The sequence below is a fragment of the Anolis sagrei genome, chromosome 6 (genome assembly GCF_037176765.1).
Source record: "Anolis sagrei isolate rAnoSag1 chromosome 6, rAnoSag1.mat, whole genome shotgun sequence".
NCBI lineage: Eukaryota > Metazoa > Chordata > Lepidosauria > Squamata > Dactyloidae > Anolis > Anolis sagrei.
The window spans coordinates 21,209,739-21,225,150 of record NC_090026.1 but is presented as its reverse complement, the minus strand read 5'-3'; the positions used below and the strand labels follow the sequence as shown (position 1 = coordinate 21,225,150).

General features: G+C 43.1%; 1 protein-coding gene across 1 annotated transcript in view; it reads left to right on the top strand.

Annotated features, from left to right (window-relative positions):
• The first annotated feature begins 409 nt into the window (after positions 1–409).
• HSD17B14 (hydroxysteroid 17-beta dehydrogenase 14) overlaps positions 410–15,412 on the top strand; it is a 19,795-nt gene continuing 4,792 nt past the window's right edge. The window contains exons 1-7 of the mRNA XM_067469889.1: positions 410–574; positions 5,274–5,318; positions 10,346–10,446; positions 11,435–11,501; positions 12,746–12,837; positions 14,797–14,901; positions 15,185–15,252. Coding sequence (XP_067325990.1) covers positions 487–574; positions 5,274–5,318; positions 10,346–10,446; positions 11,435–11,501; positions 12,746–12,837; positions 14,797–14,901; positions 15,185–15,252 — 566 coding nt within the window. The 5' untranslated portion in view covers positions 410–486. The remainder of the gene's footprint in view (positions 575–5,273; positions 5,319–10,345; positions 10,447–11,434; positions 11,502–12,745; positions 12,838–14,796; positions 14,902–15,184; positions 15,253–15,412) is intronic.

The window sequence follows — 15,412 nt, the reverse complement described above, 5'->3', positions numbered from 1 at the left end:
GGCAGTGTAGACTGACTCATATAATCCAGTTCAAAGCAGATCACGTGTATGGTCTGCCTTGATATTCTGGGTTATAGATAGCTGTGCAGAAGGGCCCTATAAAATATAAAATCCGGATTATTTTATGTGAACTGGATTATATGGCAGTATAGACTGATTCATATAAACCAGTTCAAAGCAAATCATGTGGATGATCTGCTTTGATAATCTGGTTTGAAAGATGTCCAAGAGATCTCATTGTGTTTAGGCAAATATTCAAAAGCTGAAGACCAAAATTACAAAAATAGTAATATCATATGCCAAACCCTTCTGCTGCTTAGCATTCCAGCAAGGGCTAACTTGGCAATGGAATATTGGACTCCACTTCCTGGTGAGCCGAGGGAGGCGTGAGCATGCGCAGTGGGGGGAAACAAACACAAGGGGCAGCTGTGTATTTAAGATCAGCTGGCTGAGGAGTCATCAGGCAGAACTGCAAGGGAAGTTACAATGGCAACTGGGCTTCGTTATCCGGGGAAGGTGGTCATAGTAACGGGGGGCAGCAGGGGCATTGGCGAAGGCATCGTCAGAGAATTTGGTGAGTTCAGAGAGAGAGAGAGGAGTTTTATTTTCAAGTAGAGGAAGTTTAGGTTTCATTAGTGCATAAGTAGAGTGGTTAAGGTTGCTCCATGCAGTCATGCCGGCTGCATGACCTTGGAGGTGTCTACGGACAAGACCGGCTCTTCGGCTTAGAAATGGAGATGAGCACCAACCTCCAGAGTCGGACACAACTGGACTTAATGTCAGGGGAAATCTTTACCTTTACCTTAGAGTGGTTAGACAAGGTTAGAAGGTGCAGCTGCCCTCCAGGTGTTTTGGACTTCAACTCCCACAATTCCTAACAGCCGGTAGGCTGTTAGGAATTGTGGGAGTTGAAGTCCAAAACACCTGGAGGGCCCAAGTTTGCATATGACTGGTATACACACTTATTATTATTTATTTATACCCTGCTTTAACTCTCCCAAAGTGGCTGTGTGTTGTGACATGTTGCCGTATGTAGATATGTCACGAGAATGTAGTTAGAAACCTCTGACTGTATGCGAAATAAGCAACCAATTAAATAATTTTAAAATTGCTGGCATGTCCTTATGGATGCCTTTTGACTACCTCCTCCCTTAAAGCGGTACCTATTTATCTACTCATATTGCTGTTTTCAATCTGCTAGGCGAGCAGAAGATGGGCTGACGAGTAGGAAATCACCCTGACCTGGGTTTGAACTGTCAACCTTTGGATTGGCAGGATTTTATGCAGCTGGTGGTTAACCCACTGTGCTAAAGCCCGGCCCTTCCATCACCAAGGGCTTCCATCACCTCTGAACATGAGGAAGAACTTCCTGACTGTGAGAGCCGTTCAGCAGTGGAACTCTCTGCCCCGGAGTGTGGTGGAGGCTCCTTCTTTGGAAGCTTTTAAACAGAGGCTGGATGGCCATCTGTCAGGGGTGATTTGAATGCAATATTCCTGCTTCTTGGCAGGGGGTTGGACTGGATGGCCCAGGAGGTCTCTTCCAACTCTTTGATTCTATGATTCTATGAATTGCAAAAATACAATATCTAGAGAGTTCAAATTCCCCATCTATAAATTTGAGGGTTACATAGCATGCACCACCATTTACTCTACTTGGAGTTTCAGTTCAACATTTGGAAAGCCACACAATTCCCTTCCTAATTTAAATCTGTGTCCAGATAGAGAGACAAGAATACTGTCGGTCACAGTGTGCAGTTGAAGATCTGCAATTTAAACTTGGCAGGTTGTTACAAGATAGAGACAGCCCATTTCTAAACTTTGTACGTCCTGTGCAATTCTCTATAGGCTTTGCCCTACTTTGTGTATCCAGTCATTTTTGGCAGGGTCTGGATGTGCTTTTTTTTCAAAGATTAACTCAAATCGTTACACGGTTTGTGTGTACTGTAATGGAAGAAGCTCTGAAAAGTTGTGGTTTATCTTTCAGCAGGACATTGTTCTTTTGTTCTACCGAATGTTTTTCCTATTCTAAACAACAACAACACTGATTTATTGCTGGGGACTGATAGGATTTCTTTATTAAGTTGACAACTATAGAATTATTTCCAAGCCTCTTTAATTCATCTCAAGAACAGAGAAGCATCCCGAGTTCTGAAGATCACCTGGGAAGGAATCCCACTGGAGCATTGCAGCGCACCCAAATACCTGGGAGTCACTCTGGACCGTGCTCTTACCTACAAGAAGCACTGCCTGATCATCAAGCAAAAAGTGGGTGCTAGAAACAATATCATACGAAAGCTGACTGGCACAACCTGGGGATCACAACCAGATACAGTGAAGACATCTGCCCTTGTGCTGTGCTACTCTGCTGCTGAGTATGCATGCCCAGTGTGGAACACATCTCACCATACTAAAACAGTGGATGTGGCTCTTAATGAGACATGCCGCATTATCACGGGGTGTCTGCGCCCTACACCACTGGAGAAATTACACTGCTTAGCCGGTATTGCACCGCCTGACATCCACCGGGAAGTTGCAGCCAATAGTGAAAGGACCAAGGCAGAGACATCTCCAGCTCATCCCCTGTTTGGGTATCAGCCAGCACGCCAACGACTTAAATCTAGACATAGTTTTCTAAGATCTACAGAGACACTCGCTGGAACACCTCAGCAAGCGAGAGTCCAAAGGTGGCAGGCTCAAACCCAACGCTTCAACCAATGGCTGATACCAAATGAGAGACTCCCTCCTGGGCACACAGAGGACTGGGTGACTTGGAAAGCATTGAACAGACTGCGCTCTGGCACCACGAGATGCAGAGCCAACCTTCAGAAATGGGGCCACAAAGTGGAATCCACGCCATGCGAGTGTGGAAAAGAGGAAACCACTGACCACCTGCTGCAATGCAACCTGAGCCCTGCCACATGCACAATGGAGGACCTTCTTGCAGCAACACCAGAAGCACTCCAAGTGGCCAGATACTGGTCAAGGGACATTTAACCAGCTACCAAACTCACAAGTTGTGTATTTTTCTGTTTGTTTGCTTTGTTCTATTAGAAATGTAATATAATGGACTGGCTGCTCTGACACGACAAATAAAATAAATAAATTGTTTGGTAAGGGGTGGAGGTGAAGGAATGTAAACGGTTCCGGCCCAGTTTACCTGTCCCAATGGATTCTCCCCTATGAGCCATTAAGGTTGTTAAGATCTTCTGGAAGGGCCCTGCTCTCGGTCCCACCACCTTCACAACTGCGTCTGGTGGGGACGAGAGGCAGGGACTTCTCGGTGGTGGCCCCTCGGCTGTGGCACTCTCTCCGGATGGAGATTAGATCGGCCCCTTCCCTCCTGACTTTCAGAAAGCTAGTGAAATCCTGGCTCTGGGACATAGCTTTCTCAGAATGATTGGTGAGTCAGCAATAACCTAATAACTTCTGACCACACTGGTGGATTGAGATGAACGTGATTTTATCTTGGCAATTTGGCTTTATGTATTGATTTTGTTTGTATTTTAACTTATTATGATTATGATGATATTAGGTTTTTAGTTGTATTTGTGTACGTATTTTCTGTTGTTAGCTATCCTGAGTCCCTCCGCGGATGTTGAGAAGACCGGGATATAAAAGTCTTAAATAAATAAATAAATAAGAGCCCAAAGCATTGTTTGTGTCCTTACAAGGTGTTTCCCCTCTAGTGTAACTTGTCTGACTCAGTATTAGATTGTTGCAGTTAGATGGGTGGGGGGTATTCATTTGTACTATTGCTTTAATTTTAGGCATTTGTCAGCAAACAAATCACTACTATGTTTATTCAGCATGGGCAGTGGTAGAAAATGCTGGGCAGTCACATTTAACAACATACCACATAATTTCCATCCCATCTTCCCTGAACATGACATCCTGAAGGTGTGTTGATCAACATTTTCCATCATGAGGTTGGTGGGAGTTCTGGTCTAACACAACTGGGCATCATATTGGATGGTGCAGGAATGAGTTAAAATACAAGTTGATTACTCTGTATCCAAAATGCTTTCTATCAATATTTTGCCCCCCCCCCCCCCCCAAATTCTGAAATCTCTATATTGGCTGCTGATTATTGATTTATTGTGTCAGGTGTGAGTTGAAGGTGCAGTTATAATGTATTTAAAAACACAAACAAATTTAAAAACTTGGCATTATACTAAATGTCCTTTGATCAGAAGCTGGCCACTTCAAGCCTCTCTTGTGTCGTAAGAAAGTCCTCCATTGTGCGTGTGGTGGTGCTCAGGGTGCATTGCAGTAGGTGGTCTTTGGTTTGCTCATCTCCACACTCGCATGTTGTGGACTCCACTTTGTAGCTCCATTTCCTAAGGTTGGCTCTGCATCTCATGGTTCCAGAGCACAGTCTGTTCAGTGCATTCCAAGTCACCCAGCCTTCAGTGTGCCCAGAAGGGTATCAGCCACTGATAGAGGTTCCGGGTTCTAGCCTGCCACTTTTGGTCTCTCGCTTGCTGATGTGTTCCTGCGAGTATCTCTGTAGATCTTAAAAAGCTGTTTCTTTATTTAAGATGTTGGCTTACTGACTGATATTTGGACAGAGGATGGGCAGGAGAGGTCACTGTCTTGGTCCTATCATTACAGGCTGCTACTTCCTGACGGATGTCAGGTGGTGCAATACTGACTAAACAGTATCATTCTCCAGTGGTGTAGGGCATAGACATCCTGTGATAATGCGGCATATCTCATTGAGCCACATCCACTGTTTTAATGTGGTGAGATGCGTTCCACACTTGGCATGTGTATTCAGCAGCAGAGTAGCAAAGTGCAAGGGGAGATGTCTTCACTGTATCTGGTTGTGATCCCCAGGTTGTGCAAGTCAGCTTTCATATGATATTATTTCTAGCACCTACTTTTTGTTTGATAGTCAGACAATAACTATCAGGAATGAAGTAAAATACAAGTTGAGTATTCCGTATCCAAAATGCTTGAGGCCAGTATTTTGGATTTTTTTCCAGATTTTGAAATGTCTTTTTTTGCTGCATCTGCTGCTGCTGCAGCTGATAACAACAACAACAAGTCATTTAATACAATGTTGTATAATTTTGCATGTGTATATTAAACTATCAGAAAGCAAAAGTATCACTGACTAAGACTTACATGGATTTTGGAGTATTTCGAGATGCTCAATCTGTAACGGAATTGGAATCCAATTGTTTTGTTTTTAATCCATTAATGTGCACGTTATTAACAGAGTTGTTAGCTTTTGTCTGGTATTCATTTCCACTCTTTCTTTTCCTTTCCAGTTCTCCAAGGAGCCAAAGTGGTTTTCTGTGGCCTAGAATTTGAAGGTGAGATTTCCCCCTTTAATACCTAAACATTATGAGAGAGTCCATTCACTTAACATGAAATATTGTTCTCAATATTTCATATTAAGTTGATTAATCCAAAGGAAGTGTGAACTTTCTACACCATGAAGTTGTAATTATCATTTCCTGGAAGAAAGATGAGATCGGAGTATGTAAATCAGTGAACTGGAATGTCTTTGATGTACATTTCTGATATGCATTTCCCAATTTCTGAATAGCAGCACTCACCCATTCTGATTTTTGGGGTGTGATGATGAAGGCAGATAGACTTAAAAGTACAATAATATCTGATAGACCATCAGTTCTTTAATTCTCATATAGACAGATGAAAGTCAGAATCAGTAAATTCTTTCTTGTGTTTGTGGTAGAAATGAAAGAGGATTTAATTGTTAAGCTGAGAGATGCAAGGATGAGGATGCTGAGTTGGTTGAATTGGTCATTTGTATGGTTGTTCTACAAGAATCCTATCAAGACAGAGGTGAATCCCCCATTTCCAAGCATGTGTTCACATTGCAAAACCAATATTTGCATTGCATTTCAGGGAACACTTTTCTTCTCCTTTACCAACCAACAACTCTGAATTGGAGGGGGGTATTTGTATGGTTCTATGGCAGACATGGCCAAACTGTTAGGAATTGTGGGGAGATGAAGTCCAAAACACCTGCAGGGCTGAAGTTTGCCCATGCCTGTTTTATGGACTAGAAAGTTGATCTGGTTTTGAAACTTGGACCATATTATGTCTACCACAATAATTCAGTTGGCCCTCCACATATGCTTGTCCTGGGTTTAATGAATATGGTTTTCCTAGAGATTCCTAAAGAAGTGTTCTTGTAGTTGGGCTGTTGCAGGGTTTTCGGGCTGTATGACTGAGAGGGGTGATATGCTATAATTGGAGATATTCTGGGTATTTTAGGCTTGCATGCTGCATAGTTGGGAACAATATAGGGGCCTGGAGCAGGCATGCAACACCTGGTGATGATATGACACCTGTGATAAACAAGACGGGTGACCCAGGGCATGTTGACTCTCTGATTGTTTAGCCTTGATTAATAAGCAGAGTACATGATTACAAACTACACAGTGATTGATAAACAGGGTATATGGTTGCTTCACATCCACTGATAAATAGGGTGCATGGTTTGGCTGCTTACAACTAATTACTAATTACAACTAATTACTGATACGTAATGATTAACTACAGGATGTAGACTTTGAAACATGATTGTTAAATGTTTGATTGTAAGATGATTGCCTAAGGGTATATGAGGTCTGAGGCTGTGCCATTAAGCACGCAGGGCCGGCCCTAGGTAATCTTCAAGTGCAAATGAACAGTATTTTGGCGCCCCCCCCCCCAAATCTATATAAATAAAAATGTAATGTTCGTTTGTGGGGTTAACAGAACTCAAAAACCACTGGACGAATTGACGCCAAATTTGGACACAAGACACCTAACAACCCAATGTATGTCCTTCACTAAAAAAAAAATTGATTTTGTCATTTGGGAGTTGTAGTTGCTGGATTTATAGTTCACCTACAATCAAAGAACATTCTGAACCCCACCAACGATGGAATTGAACCAAACTTGGCACACATGACTAACAGAAAATACTGGAAGGGTTTGGTGGGCAGTGTCCTTTGGTTTCGGAGTTGTAGTTCACCTACATCCAGAGGTCACTGTGGACTCAAAGAATGATGGATCTGGACCAAACTCTACAAGAATACTCAATATGCCCAAATGTGAACACTGGTGGAATTTGGGGAAAATAGAATCTTGACATTTGGGAGTTGTAGTTGCTGGGATTTATAGTTCACCTACAATCAAAGAGCATTCTGAACCCCACCAAAGATGGAATTGGGCCAAACCTCCCACACAGAACCCCCATGTGGGCCACAGCAACGTGTGGCAGGGGATAGCTAGTCACTGAATAAATATAACATATTTATGGTAGAACCACTCCAACTGAGGGTTATTTTGACCCTAACAACAGCTCAGATTCCCCAGCACTTTTATCAAATAGGATTCAATTGTCACCAACAGACTTTGACCAGCTCCTTTCCTTCCCTAAACTCAACCTGTTTGCCTTCAAATTCTTCTGAAATCTCCCCAAAAGTGAAGGGAGGGGAGAGCGCAGGGAAACAGAAAGGAGGGGACCCATCTCATTGGCGATTTGCAAAGCCTCATTAACATCTCGCTTTAAGTGAATGTTAATGGTAACTAAAGCCTTCTCTCGATAGTTCGAACAAAGCAACCATAAAGCAGTAGGTGGTCACCAGGCAAGGGGGAAGGAGGGAGGGAAGCGGGGGGAGGGGGAGGGTTTATACTAGTGTAGATGCACCCAAATGCACTTCCCATTGGATGTCAATATCCACCAATTTGCCTTTCAGGTGAAAAGACAAATGCAGAGAGTCCTAAGCACTTGAGCTTCCACCTCCATTGGGCAAGACCCCAAATCAATCTGATTTCATTTGGAAGAAAGCCCATTTAATTCCATTGAGACTCATGCTGAAATCTTTCCACGGATTGGAGGCAGAAAGAGGCGAGGAAGAAATAATACTGTAATGCCGTCTATATTGCTATATAATCCGGTGCAAAGCAGATAATCTGGATTTAATATGGCAGCATAGATTTTATATGGTCCCTATTACCCAGAATTTGATCCTAGATTAACTGGCAGTGGAGACGCATAGATTCCAGTTTAAAACACTGGAGACTCATATACCCCGGTTTAAAGGAGTGGAGACTCATATACTCCGGTCTTAAAAACTGGAGACTCATATACTCCAGTTTAAAACAGTGGAGACTCATATACTCTAGTTTAAAATACTCTAGACTCTTATACTCTGGCTTAAAACCATGGAGACTCATATACTCCAATTTAGAACAGAGGAGACTCATATACTCCGGTTTAAAACTGGAGATGTGTATCCAGTTTAAAAGTCCAAAACACCTGGAGGTCTGAAGTTTGCCCATGCCTGGTCTACACTGACCATATAATGCAACATTTGGCAATGTAGATTATTTGGCAATGGGATCAGATCCTGGGATACAGGGCAGTGTAGATCCAGCCTAACACTGAAAACAAAAATGAACCCTGCTTCCTCCCATGACCAACAGAAAATTCTGGAGGGGTTTGGAGGAAACAGACCCTGATATTTGGGAGTTGCAGTTGTGTGGATTTATAGTTCCCCTTCGATCAAAGAGCATTCTGAACTTCACCAGCAATAGAATTGAACCAAACTTGGCATACAACTGTGCTCCCTCCCCTCCTCATAGGCCTCCTCCAGGGTGTCCAGAGAGTGGCCAAAGAAAGGCAAACTTTTCTGTCCAGGGAGGACGGGATCAGTTACTAAGGGAGGGAAAGGGAGAAGGCTTCCCCGGTTCAAGCTCAGCTCACTCTCCCCAAATGACATAGATCTCTCCCTCTTTCTTTCCCTTCGGCCCCTGGATGCGTGCTCCCAGGGCCTCTTCCCAACCCTGGGAGAGAGGTGCCTTGGCATTGGCAAGTGCGTGGGGGAAAGAGGGATGAAGCACGGCCCCTGGATGCAAACTCCCAGGGACTATTCCTCGCACACTTGCCAATGCTGGGAAAGGGACAGGCCCGGCGTTAGCAACGGGGCGCCCCTTGGCAATGGGCGCCCTAAGCAAATGCTTAATTTGCCTAATAGTTCAGCCGCCCCTGTAAGCGCGGCAGCTTGGTACCAGCGTCACGGTTGCGTGTGCTGTCTGTGTTCTTGCTCCTAGCTGTTTGGGCTCTGTGTGATCCATAGTGATCTGGCAAGATCCTGAAGGTAGGGACAGTGTTCCCTAACATGTTCTAGAAGCATTGTCTGTTGACGTTTCGCCTGCATCTATGGCAGGCATCCTCAACCCGAAAAATCTACAACAGCCCAGTGATTTCAGCCAGGAAAGCCTTCAACAGTACATTGTTCTTGTAGTTAAAAAAATCATATTTTTTTTTTAGTTTTCCCACTTTATAGGGGCTCTGTGTCCCAAACTCCAACAAATGTGAAGAACCTAATGCAATTCCTTGAAGGCTTTTCTTCCTTCCCTTGCAGTCCCAATTCCCAACACCAGGTGGTGCTGCTTTGCCACATTTTTTGTCATGTGGAAACCAAATGTCTATTGTTTGGAAAGATTTAACAGTTTTGTACTATAGATCTAGAACTCTCTAATATAGAATTGAAAGTACGTCACCAACCTATAAGTCCCAGCATTCCATAGTATAGAGCAGGCATGGGGAAAGTTTCGCCCTCCAGGTGCTTTGGACTTCAACTCCTACAATTCCTAACAGCCGGTAAGATGGATGGGATTTCTGGGAGTTGAAGTCCAGAACACCAGGAGGGCTGAAGTCTGCCCATGCCTGGTATGGAGCTATGGTAGTTAAAGTGTTACCAAACTGCTATGACTATGGAAACGAACATCTGGAAAACTATAATTTCTGAAAAGGTATATAGAAAACTGGGTAAGTTTTTGTGAGGCTCATCACTAAGGTTATCGCAGATGTATGTGTGTAAAGAAAGCAAGAATCCACATGGAGGTGCACTTCATGTGTCAGTAAAAGCAAGTGATTTCTCTTACTACAATCAGAAGGGTATAACAACAGAGGTTACAGTATACCATTGGGAGCTCTTTACAAACTCTTGCTGTGTGTTTCTACTCACCCTTTGAGGATATTCAGCAGGTGGTTAGGACATATAGTAAAATGGGATGATGGTTAATCTTAGCATAAAGAGTAGATATGGGTAACTGTTAAATCTGCGTCCATTTTTTGACCAAAATATTGAGTCTCTGAGCCTCAAATTCACATTGACTACCAAGTATGGGCTCAAATAGTAACCTGCATCATGTCTCAACTGAAGGAGATCCATAGAGTCAATGGTTGAGTGGTACATCAACCCAAATACAAGCTTCAAGGAGGCAATATTATCTTTCTCTTACTCCTTCATTGCCTGTAGTTGGAACTGCCCTCCAAACTCCTCACAAACTCTGTTTGCAACTGTCTTTGCAGAAAAACAGGGGAGGGCGATTGAGCAGGAACTGAAGAATAGTGGAGCTGCTGGGGAAGCTTACTTTCAGATCTGCGATGTTCGCAGCGAAAAAGAAATTCAGGTAGGTGGGAACTGGAAAGGTCTTGGTTTGGGAGAACTTCTTTGTGATTTAGTGCTTTCAAGTTTCTGGGGATGAGATTGTGTGGCTCACCCAAGGTCACCCAGTGGCTTTCAATGGCCAAGAGGGAATCGAACCCTGGTTTCTAGAGTAATTGCCCATTCCATTACACTATGCCAGCTTCTGTTGGGGTGTGCAATTCGGTTAAACCCAGTGCCATTTTCAGTGTTTGGATTTTGGTGTCTCTCCCCTTCCCCACTCTCTGTTTTTCAGGAGGCTCCCAAACTTGAGCAGCCAAAATTCCATTTTTTCAATCTGGCAGTCGAAAGATCCTTTTTCATTGTATTGTCAAAGGCTTTCATGGCTGGAGTCACTGGGTTGTTGTAGGTTTTATGGGCTGTATGGCCATGTTCTAAAACAGGGGTCCTCAAACTTTTTAAACAGAGGGCCAGGTCACAGTCCCTCAAACTGTTGGAGGGCGAGATCATAATTTGAAAAAAACATGAATGAATTCCTATGCACACTGCACATATTTTATTTGTAGTGTAAAAAACAGTTAAAAACAATACAATAATTAAAATGAAGGACAATTTTAACAAATATAAACTTATTAGTATTTCAATGGGAAGTGTGGGCCTGCTTTTGTTATTGGTGTTGTTGTGTGCTTTCAAGTCATTTCAGACATAGGTTCACCCTGAGCGAGGGCCAGGTAAATGACGTTGGAGGGCCGCATCTGGCCCCCGGGCCTTAGTTTGAGGACCCCTGTTCTAAAACATGGCCATACAGCCCGAAAAACCTACAACAAACCAGATCCTTTTTCGCTCTGGGAAGATCCGGCCCATTGGCAGCAATGGGGGAACTTCTGAAGCTTTGATTATCTTCAAAGTGTGCATTAGGAATGGCTATCCTGACAGTTTTCAGGTGTAAACTTGCATGAATTGTATTTTGTCTTGCTAACCATTTTCCCTGCTGCTTCTCTCCTTTTTTGTAGAATCTGGTTGCTGTGACCATTAAACGTTATGGATCCCTTGACTGCCTGGTGAACAATGTTGGCGTCCGTAAGTCATTTCTAAAATCATGGCGGGGAAGGACATTTGGGAACAATTGGGGCCCCTGTTTTTTGGGCCTGGGGAGTTTTAGGGATGTGTTAAAGGCCAAGAGTAGGACTGTGAATGAAATGCACAAGTTGAGGTTTTAGTGTTAACTTACATATAAGGCCATCATTTATATTTATTTGACAATTAGTAGACATGTTCCTTTAGCCTTTTATTTCTACATTATCATCTATATCTTTTGTGTGATGTAAAATTATGAGAGGATATATCAGTGCCTTTGGGGTTTGCACTCCAGAAATCAATGCAGGACAGACAGCAGAGGGAAGGAAATATGCTATGGAAAGAACACCTAGTTATTTCAGTTAGATGTCTTTAGGCTTAGTGAGATATTAGATGCACTGAAACTTAGGCCCCTTCCACACAGCTGAATAAAATCCCAGATGATCTGCTTTGAACTGGGATATATTGCAATATGGGCTCGGATAGCCCAGTTCAAAGCAGATATCAAGGCAGATGTGGGATTTCTGCCTTGATATTCTGGGTTATATGGCTATGTGGAAGGGCCCTTAGACATAGGGAGGGAGGAAGCTTGCTGTCTGCTGCCCTGGAGACCAGGATGCGGAACAATGGCTTCAAACTACAAGAAAGGAGATTTCACCTGAACATTAGGAAGAACTTCCTGACTGCGAGAGCTGTTCAGCAGTGGAACTCTCTGCTCCGGCGTGTAGTGGAGGCTTCTTTGTAGGCTTTTAAACAGAGGCTGGATGGCCATCTGTCGGGGGTGCTTTGAATGCAGTTTTCCTGCTTCTTGTCAGGGGACAAGATTGGACAGGATGGCCCATGAGGTCTCTTCCAACTCTATGATTCTATGATCCTATAGGCAGAGTGTTTGCTGAATCTGAGTAGGAAGGTAGAAAGTGGAACTTAATGGTTCTCCAGTCAGATTCTTAGTCGGTTATTGCCAGCTTCCTTGTCTTACTCTTCTGAGTGTGCCTTTGGACTTGGTCAAGAGGAACATCTTTTTACATTTGTGGAACCTATCTGCAGTAGTTCTTGCATCGTTGCCCTTACAACTAAATCATCATGATAGGACTTAATCATGATTTCCTTCAGTTCCATAAATAAGTTGTGGGTTAGTGGAGTAGTGCCTTTTTTTAAAAAAAGTACAATAAACAAAGAGACAAGGAGTTATTCTGGATCTTACCTGCTGTGAAAACCTCTGCTTTTTTATATCCACCTGCCCACAGATCCCCCTTACAAAACAATCGATGATTTCACTGCAGAAGAATTCCGCGACCTCATGGAAGTCAATACTGTCAGCTACTTCTTAGCATCTAAGGTAAGTAATGTCAAGAAATTCATAGGAATGCTGTGAGTTTTCTGGGCTGTATGGCCATGTTCCGGGAGCATTCTCTCCTGACGTTTTGCCCACATCTATGGCAGGCATCCTCAGAGGTTGTGAGGTCTGATGGAAACTAGGCAAGTGGGATTTTATATATCTGTGGAATGCCCAGTGGGAGAAATAATTCTTGTCTATTTGAGACAAGTGTGAATGTTGATTAACATTGAATGGCCTTGCAGCTTCAAAGCCTGGCTGGTTGCTGCCTGGGGTATCCTTTAAGGGGCGTTTTAGCTGGCCCTGATTGTTTCATGTCTGGAATTCCCCTGTTTTCTGAGGGTTCCTCTTTATTTACTGTCCCGATTTTATAATTTTTAAATACTGGTAGCCAGATTTTGTTCATTTTTATGGTTTCCTCCTTTCAGGCTTTGAAGCTCCAAGGCCATTCAGTGCTAATCAAGGTGGCCAATTACAACATTCACACTTGCCCCAAGCAGACAAGAGTACTTTCTCCCACCCTGAGCATTCCACAGACACATAAACAGCACTTGCCTAGTTTCCAACAGACCTCACAACCTCAGAGGATGCCTGCCATAGACGTGGGCGAAACATCAGGAGAGAGTCATGCAGCTACACAAGAGTTTCATAATCATCACCATCATCAACACCTGGATGATGTCTCCACACACACACACACACACACACACATATCGAAGTACAAGGGAATAAATGACTGAATAATTTAAAACTTGACACCCTAAACCTGTCTCACTCTGCCCAGTTATAGAGGTGGGTGAGCTATACATGGATTCAATGTGGGCCAGTTTCAAATATTGGTATAATCTGTTGGGCAAGTGGCCTTATTGACAAAAGACCCTTCCCATTAATGTACAGCAGAGTGACTTATTAGCAGAACCAGTAGCCCAAAGTGATAAAAAGAATAAAAACACACAAATCAATGTTAGATCTTCCATAGGAGGCTTTTATTTGTAGTAAAATAATATAGTTGCACTATTTACAATAACAAGGTTTCAACAACACAAATAAAGTCCTTTATACTTCCTTCTTATGCAGATAAACAGCTTCACTCTTACAGAGCCTTCTCTCAAACCAGAATTATACAGGACCTTCACTAGTAGCTTTACACACAGCAGCCTTCACACTGGAGGTTTCTCACACGAGGCTTCTCTCACACGGAGGTTTACCTCACACTCCCCAGGAGAACACTGGCTTTGCCCCACTGATTATAACAGACTTTGGCCTACTAACTCTTTCAGTGCTTGACTCAGGGAGCATACCACCCCCCTGCTGTGTCAGCTCCACTGGCTGCCAAGCACAATTCAAAGTGCTGGTCTTGACCTATAAAGCCCTATACGGTTCCGGCCCAGCTCATCTTCCTCTACGTCCTGCTTCGCAGTTTAAGACCATCCAGGGAAGCCTTGCTCTAGGTTCCACCAACCTCACAAGAGCGCTTGTTGGGGAGGAGGGGCAGGGCCTTCTTGCCGGTGGCCTCACACCTATGGAACTCGATCCCCAGTGAAATCAGGTTGGCGTCTTCCCTCCTTTCTTTAAGGAAGAAGGTTGAATCATGGTTCTGGGACCAAGCCTTTGGACAGCAAACATGACTGCACTTTGGATCAGACTGGAATTGGCAATATGGATTGCTGACAATTTTTCAATATGTTTTTAATCTGTTTTTAACTTAATGTTCTATTTACTGTTTTAAATTGATGTTTATTTGTTTATATTTGTATTATTTTGCGGCATAGAATTGTTGCTGGTGTAAGTCGCCCTGAGTCCCCCCTCAGGGGTTGAGAAGGACGGGTTAGAAAGGTTCTAAATAAATAATAAATAAATACATTGACTCACACTTTTGTAATAAAAAACACCCAATTACTTTTTAATATTTCTGACATAATCTTCTTCCATCTCATGTTCTCCTATTTTTTCCATTTGCAGTATGCTCTGCCTTACCTCCGAAAAACAAAAGGGAATATCATCAATATCTCCAGCATTGTCAATATTATTGGAGACAAGCAATCCATAAGCTATGCTGCATCCAAGGTAGGCTGGAACAATAGGACTTAAAGTGAGGGCTAACCCCCCCCCCCCCCCAATTGTTCTAATGTGAGGATTGCTAGCATTTCATGCTTCTGCTGGGAGAAAAGTGGGATATAAATAAATAAATGATGATGATGATGATGATGATGATGCATCAACTGTATTTAGTATTACCTTGCTTCAATGTTTTCCCTGTTGGGACCGCTTCAAGTGAGGTTCTGCCTCCAAAGGCTGTATAGAAGTATTTCAAATATATGTATAATAAAACAAATCATTCAACTTGTAGGGTGCTGTTACTGCGATGACAAAAACTCTGGCCATTGATGAGAGCAAGCATTCTGTCCGAGTCAATTGGTAAGACTGTTGTTAATAGGGGGCTATCAAGATTCTGGGATCAATGATATTTTGAGAACTCAGTTTCCCTGGAAACATACTAGGACAATGTAAGGTCTCATAAATGTTAATTATTGACATGCTTTGGTTTTCTGTTCCCAGTGTCACTCTGTATTGGCCA